The 8,043-nt window shown below is 36.7% G+C and overlaps 1 protein-coding gene across 5 annotated transcripts in view; it reads left to right on the forward strand.

The window, feature by feature from the left end:
- Positions 1-3,839, forward strand: part of LOC105044793 (uncharacterized) — a 28,872-nt gene extending 25,033 nt beyond the window's left edge. For all 5 annotated transcript variants that reach the window (XM_073257333.1, XM_073257332.1, XM_073257336.1 and 2 more), the window contains exons 3-6: positions 614-807; positions 924-1,121; positions 2,776-2,835; positions 3,416-3,839. In XM_073257333.1, the coding sequence (XP_073113434.1) occupies positions 614-807; positions 924-1,121; positions 2,776-2,835; positions 3,416-3,562 (599 nt within the window). In that variant the 3' untranslated portion in view covers positions 3,563-3,839. The remainder of the gene's footprint in view (positions 1-613; positions 808-923; positions 1,122-2,775; positions 2,836-3,415) is intronic.
- Positions 3,840-8,043: the final 4,204 nt, after the last annotated feature.

Raw genomic sequence — 8,043 nt, forward strand, 5'->3', positions numbered from 1 at the left:
TCTCATATATTTGGTAAAATATGGAAGGATAGATTGAAATTATTCCTCAATCTCTAGCTATTGAGAGGGCCAAAAGTAGAGAGAGGGGCATGAATCAGGAGATTGGAGGAGGGAGGATAGAGGCTCGAGAGGGGGACTCGATGGTCGGTAGGGAGGGCTGGAGGACGGGGAGAGACACAACACACATAAGGGAAGCATGCCTGATGTCTAGTGCCATTGGTGTTGCTGGCTATCTTCCACTTCCATCCTCATCAGTGTTGTAGGGGAAGAAGGAATCATTCTCGCGCAAATGGGAGAGCAATTTAGTCAAAAACCCAACCTTACTCCCAACTGTAAACCAACAAGCCAAGTTTTATCTATCTAAAAACCTCTTGATTTTTCCAAACTCAGAAAGGTTCAAACAATTCTCCTTTTTAGCCAAAACTTATTCTGTTTAAATGATAGATGCTGTTTTTCTCTGCAATCAGGTTTTGGGGGCATATCTAGTTTAGGGCCTAACTAGTTGATGGTTCAAGTGGTTCAACCGGCTACTGCACTTTGGTTTTTAGAACATTAATTGAAAAAATCCATTAAAATGATATCTTGAAATGTTGGTGATTTTCTGTTTTTCCAGTTATGCCAGGGGATTACAGGATACAAAGTGAAAGTAGAATGTCTGAATCAATTGCAAGGAATGAAGAAATGTGCACACTATGTGAAGAGTATACTTCCCAGGCTATGTATTATCTTGGTGAGAATGAGACCCAGGTTGAGATTATCAATACCCTTCACCAAGCATGTTCTCGGCTGCATTCTTTTGTGAAGCAGGTAAGGTTGTCTCATTAGGTCAATATAAGTTGGTAGTCCAAGCATAAAAACCTTTCTTTAATTTCCTGAAATGACCTCATGCTAATATTGTGCTCTTAAACTTATTTTCCTGGCAGTGTGTTTTATTAGTAGACTATTATGCACCTCTTTTCTTCATGGAAGTTGCTACGATACGCCCAGAGCAATTTTGTGAAAAGGTGAATCTCTGTGAGAAGACAGTATTGGTTCCTTTACCAAAGCATGATGATGCCTGTACGATCTGCCATCATGTTATCCAGGAAATTCTTACCAAACTGGAAGATCCTGACACACAGGTATACTGTATCCTTTTGGTCCATGCTATTTCATAGCCAGGTTCTTGCTTGCATCTTAAGCTAACAATGATCTCTGATACTCTGGATGGGAGATTCTGAAACAGAAATATCCAGCAGTCATCTCCAAAGCATTAATTTTTCTATTGCTTAGCTCAATCTGTTATAATATATTTTTCACTTCCATCAAATTCATTATATGCTATTAAATGTCTAACTCTTTCTCTCTCTGCAACAATGTATTTTCATATTTATTCATGTTTGACTTATTGCTTCTCTGTAAACATGCATTGTCAATGTATTGTTATGCTATGCAGAAAGAACTATATTATCATGTTTTATGCATGTGTTGGTCATTTATTGGCTCATATGCTTACCATGTCACATTATGTTTTCATTTTGCATGTATCAGTATAATTATATATGGTAGCATATTGTTGGATGGCTGAGGAATATGAAGATTCAATAGTAAAAATTGTGTTATGTCTAATACAGACTATTATATGTAGCTTTGATGCAATAGCTTATTCTATTCAGCATTGTTACAGTGGCCAGAAATGTTCTGAGATTTAAAATGCATTTTTATGTGTTATAAATACATATGTTGGTTATAATCTAAAAAGGAAGCTCAAGAATCTTACACAATTGACTCTCAAATTGACACTGAACCTTTCAAATGGGTTCCAGAGTACTTGCCTGAGCATCTATACACAATACAGACTTTAAATCATTGAACTCTACTAGATTAATTGCCCTGGTTAAGTGACCAGAGAGCAACACTCCAAGTCTTTATTGATGCAGTATGGACAAGAGAGGATAAAAAAGCAAAGTTTGATCAATTCATCTCTAACTCTACTATCATATTTCCAAGGACTCAAAATGGTTACACACACTGCATTTTCTTCTGAATACATCATATACAATGGTCCTACATTTCATATACATGCTTATTCTATAATATCATTGAGACTAGGCATGCTACTTTGTATCTCTACTGCAAACTACCAATTAATATTAAACTTGCATAAATGATAACATATCTGGCATTACTTATTTCAATGGGCTCTAGAATTACAGCTTCAATAATGTGTCTGGTACATGGCATTTTGCATAAAGCATAATAGAACGCTTAGTGATATTAATGAATGCTAGGTCAATACTTACTGATGCATGACCTTTAGTTCTTTGCTTATTCTCAGAATTGTATGGTGTTGGCCAAGCTGTAATTTAGATACAGGATGATATAACGAAGGACAAAGTAACTTGGCCATGTTAGACTAATTTTTTTCAGCTTTACTGGTTAGTAACGACGTTCTTAATGCTACTCTTTAGGTAATCAAGATACATGCTTGACTTTTTGTGGGCCCCCTGACCCTTGTTCTCTGTTTTTCTTTTCAAGTAGATGTAAGATGTGGTCACATCTTTGGCTATCTTTGTTGATCTATGCAGTTTGGTGACCTCCCTTTTATTGTTGGACCATGGCCTCTGTTTAAGTAGATACAATTTTTTCTCTGCAAAAGATGTGTAAAAATATAGTTTGACCTCTCAGGATCTATTCCTTTGAACTTTTGGAGGTACCGATATTGCTTTTAAAGATAGATAGATATTATATATATTGCTTAATGCTGACCAATATTTTCCTGTGAAAAATCCACAGCTTGAGATAATTGAGATGCTTTTGAAAGCATGCAACAGGGTGGAGAATTTTGTGCAACAGGTAAGCAACATAGCACCTATCTTCTAATCAATCAAGTATTAAGTGACATGAGACCAGAAATGACCAAATACCTTTAAATATTGCTGGAATTCCTAATAATTAATCACTGGGTATCTGTGGTGTTTAATCGGTAATGCAATTTATCCTGTGGTCTTGGCATGTTGAAGGTGGTGATGACCTTGTGTTTGCCACCTTTAAGGTTTTTTCTCTCTGTTTTTTCCTCTTTTTCTTTTTCTTCTTCTTTTTTTGTTTTTTTTGAGTTGGGGGTTGGTGCCGGGGGGAGGGGGGTGGTGGCGCGCGCGGGGGAGGGTTTGTTGTGGGATGGTGGGTGGGGAGGTACCAAAGCTACTAAAGTCCTATTTTGGTTGACCGGGTGAGATTAAATTGTGAATGGACTCCTGACATTTCTGGATTCCTTTTATCTGAATTTCTTTGACCGGAAATTAATTGTTAAACATCCCAAAATTTTAGCCGAAGTGAGTCATTAGTCATTTTTCTTTTGGATTTTGCTTATCAGTGTAGGTTGGGGCTTTTTCCCTTCTCTCGTGATTTCTTCTGCTTATCTCATTTCCGTGTGCAGTGCAAGAGGTTGGTCTTCCAATACGGTCCACTGATAATGGCAAACCTTGTTAAGTTTCTTGAGACAACAGATGTCTGTACTTCAATCCATGCATGCAGAGCCAGTCAAGAAGTGGTGGTTAGGTCAGAATTCCTAGCTGTTGGTTAAAGCTATGAAAGAAAAGTTTTGCCAGGAAGGAGGCAGAACAAATATGAATGTATAGAAGATCTGGGGAGTGGGAAAAGAAGTTGCCGTGGAGTAACATTTTTTCCTCTCAATTGTTGTTAAACTTGTAATCTTAAAGTTCACATTTGTATTTTTCCATAGTTGGAAATTGCCTCATCCATTGGATTGTATTCTTCTTCTTTAGATCTCCACATTGTACGGTATCTTTTGTCTACCAGCTTGCAGTTTCTTCAACCTATAAAGTATCTTTGTTTCTTGAGTGTCTGCTTCAAATGATGACAGGATTGGTTTTGGGTTTTCTTGTCAGGTTCCATCTCATCTTCCACTTTTTGTTTTTGGGTTCCTCCTATCTTGAGGTTTTGTCTCAAATATTTAGGATGGACTTTGTCGATACTTATTCCGTGACTTCAATATGCATTCACATTTACAACTATCTTTTATATTACTTATTTTAAAATTAATAATATGAAAATATATTCTTAGTTATAGCTACTTGAAGAACAGCCTTCTACACTGACAGCAACCTGAGTAGCTGAGTCTGGCTGGAGAGAGACTCACTCTTGGTTCTTGAATAAAGAGGCCTTCCACATGCTACCATCCCTGCCTCTGGCAAGTGATCTTTAGCAGCGCTGGATTTCAAGGTCTTTTATGCTTCTAGAAAATGAAATCAACCAGCAGATTTCTTTGCTAATTTTGTGTCCAATGATTCATCATTGAACCCATTATTTCAGTTTCTCATTTTCCTCCCCAGCTAGTTTGTGGCAATGCTTTTTCTGGTTGCTTTTTCATTAGACTTCAGTTGCTTTTTCTGGTGGATTAACAAGCATATGCTAGCATGCGCTGGCGTGTGAGGAAAAAAAATAACTATATGAAACTGTTAAGATCACTGATCATTAAGGATAAAAGGAGTAGTATTGATAACATTGGTTATTGATGAGATATTTTCAAGAAAATGGTGCATTGCTTACTGATGTGTTGCCTTCTAACTTGTATCAAGCCTCAAGTATCTGGCAGCAGAATCTCTTCAACTAAAGATAATAACACCAGACATTTTTTTTAAAAAAAAACGTACTTCTGTTTTAAAACTCAGTACGCCTTCCCTCTCTCTCTCTCTCTCTCAATGTCTAATTTCTTTCTCTCCTTCTATCTAAAAAAACAAAACTGATAGTAAATTATAAGGAGCTCAAAAGGTTAATAATAAAGAATGCAATTTTCTTCCTTGTCCCCTGTTCTTTTTTTTTTTGTTATCCTTTCACTTTAAGTTCTCAGATTCCTATTTAAATAAAATTGCCCGGTGATCGGAAGCCTTTGGTTACATGAATTCTCATGAGTTCTTCACTGCCATAAAAATCAGATTCTCATCACGATTGATGATGGAAATCCATGACTATGGACATTTTTTTTGGATTTTTTAAATATGTATATCCTTATTAATATTTGAAATTATGTAAGTATTCGCATAAATTTACTATTTGATATATGTCTCATTGTCTCATAGATCATTCTTTTTGCATATCTTTATAAAAATCTAAAATTATGTGTATACCATCTGAATACTTCTATGTATGGCTTAATAAATTATCTCTTTTTATGTAGATATCTTATAAATTCTTTCTTGTGGTGTATATACTCTTAATTCAATAAAGATTGGTGTACAAAAGAAAATACTTTATAATAATAGACACGCAAAGAGTAAATTTTCTAGGGTATATTTATAAAAAAAAATAATTTATAAGAGTGCGTATAATAAATTTGTAAGAATATATATTTAATTTCAAATATTTATCAAAATATATATGTAATTTTTCATTTATGTATGGTGGGTGTGGACGTGGGCGTGCGTGGGTGGGGGTGGCCGTGTGCCCGATGGTAGGACCACCATAGATATAATGGCGGCCAAGATCATCATCTCATCAAGAGTCGTGAAGTAGCGGTGGACTGGTAGGTCCAACGTTCCTCCGACGGAACGGAGAAGACGATAGACTCCGGACCCACCCATGCAATGGACAAGACTACTGGGTCGCACCTAATCTCCATCGTGGATCATGAGACGTACACGTTCGACTGCGGCGGTCACCAACTATCAGCAGCCAAGAGGATAACTCACATGTCACGGTTCAAACCAACACTTTCTAGGATTCAAGATAGCACGCCACTCCACCCATATTTATTATAGAAATTGACTGATAATTAAAAAGAGAGGCAGCTCAGTCCCATTCGCTTGTTTCGTATGCCCAGAGGTGGCGAACTCGTTCTCGACTTTTCCTTCGTTTTTATTTCAAATGGCCCCCGCCATTGTAATCGGAGTGGCCACACCAGCCATGTAGCACCATCTTATCGACATCTAAATTATTGCACACCAACTTTAGCACTTTTCTTGTTCTTTTTACAAAGCAGATAAGTTAAACCCATCTAATATGGACACATGGATACAAATCAAATAGTTAAATATCCTCGAAAGAAAGTGGCAAAGAAGCACGATCTACAACATATGAAGCATGGGATCCAGAGGGGTCTCTGAATATATTTTATCACCCTTTTATTGATAAGTGTGTTGTAAGATTACGGAAAATAACATGGGGTGCATTTATCCAAACTTTCTTATTCTTTTCTTGGTTGAAGTTACTGCTAGCAGCGTGCTGACTTGGTGCTAATTATGCCGCAAGAACCCTTTCGATCTTATCGCATATTCCATATCCATATGTGTTCTTTTTTGGTACATAGGCATGTGGTTTGATGGCGGCAATTCATTCTTTAGCTGCCTACCGTGAATGACCCCATCACAGCTTCTAAGAACCGTCTCTGTTCCAAGATTCCTTTCGGTGTGGCTTTCTCACTGAGTTGGACTGATTTGAAACCATGACTCAAGGTGGTACCCCTGAAGCTTCGCAGTTGCTTGATACCTCTTTACCATCTGTTTCATAACTCACAATTTAGAATACTGTAATTTCCTTTAACTTCTATTTTCATAGCAGTTTTTTTTATTTCTAGTAAGAGTTTGGAGTAGGTTAGCAGCAGCTTACCAATTCAAACAATAATGGATGCGTTAAAGTGCAAATGGCGCTCTAGATTCAGTATGTTTCCTTTTTGAAGACATCAGTTGCCCTCGGTGCTTTAGGTAGAGTCTAGACAAGGATGAGGTTACAGGGAATCTAATAATTTCGACTAATTAGAAGAAATTAAGAGTTATTCTACTAAAAAAAAAACCAAAAAATTCAATTGAAAACAATGGTTCCTATCCACAAGGACCGATTTATGAAAGTTGGTTCCACAAGTAGTGGTGAAATCTAAGATTTATACTTTCCTCGAAAATTCGGCTCCGAAGCTGCACAACTGAATAGGATGGCAACAAACCTCAAGAAACATGTCAATTCCTTTGTATATTTTTCTGCATGTTCGTAAAATGGCGGATATCACAATAATTCGACAAGAATTACTCCATTCTTCATCTTTCTCGGGGAGGCCGATGACGACACAATAAATGAAAAACCAAAGTAGAAACAAAAGCAACCACCAACTACAGACCGGTTCCTTGCTCTTTCGGCACCATCAAATCTTTCGAAGCTTATCAGACCTTTCAATGGTCCAAACTAACACCAGCCATGCAAAATGTGGCACATTGATGCCAATGCTCTTGTCATGCACACTTGCTGGCGCCTCTTAAGCACCTCATCACAAAAGTGGCACTGAATAAAAGCATCATTGACATAACATCAGTCCCTATATATAATGCTCCATTTTTGCACAAAGACTTGGAGCTTAAAACTTATTTTTAGAATCGAAATTTGTAGATACTTTTAATCAAAGCTGTGGCATCTACTCAACTTAATTTTGAAGTCCAGCTATATTCAGATAAAAGCTATGACAAAAGGTCAGTGATATTTACTGTAGCAAAAAATTGAACCAACTGCCCAGTTGGGGACAAAATGCTACATTAGAGATAAAATTTTTATAATCAGACCGATCATGAAAAAAATTATGATCGAACATGCTTCGAAAATATCCATCAAAGATGGATGACCGCACGCGCTTACATGCATATATTAAAATATTAAAAAAAGAGAAATAGATAAATTTTAAAAGTATTTAAATATTTTAGATAAACATCATCTGTCTTTTTCTTTTTTTCTTTTTTATTTTTATTTATTTTTTTTTTATGGGTATCCTAATGTATGTTGTAGATAATGATTGTCTGACTATAATATTTTTTATAATTATCCAACTATAATTTTTTTTTTTTCTACATTAACTCTTATGCCAGTAGAGGCGGCGATGTCCACGAAAACACGCGTGGAACCTATCAAATACTAGCGGCCAACTTCTTCCCACGTGGGAAGAAGGAAACAAAGGTAGCAACATGGAAGGCATGGGCAATAGTTGTTTGAATGTCTCTTTCCGCTCAGGGGGGAAGAAGCAAGTGTCTGGAATGGACATAAAGCACTTCAAGATGTCGACTGAAATTT

Source organism: Elaeis guineensis, chromosome 5 (genome assembly GCF_000442705.2).
Source record: "Elaeis guineensis isolate ETL-2024a chromosome 5, EG11, whole genome shotgun sequence".
Classification (NCBI taxonomy): domain Eukaryota; kingdom Viridiplantae; phylum Streptophyta; class Magnoliopsida; order Arecales; family Arecaceae; genus Elaeis; species Elaeis guineensis.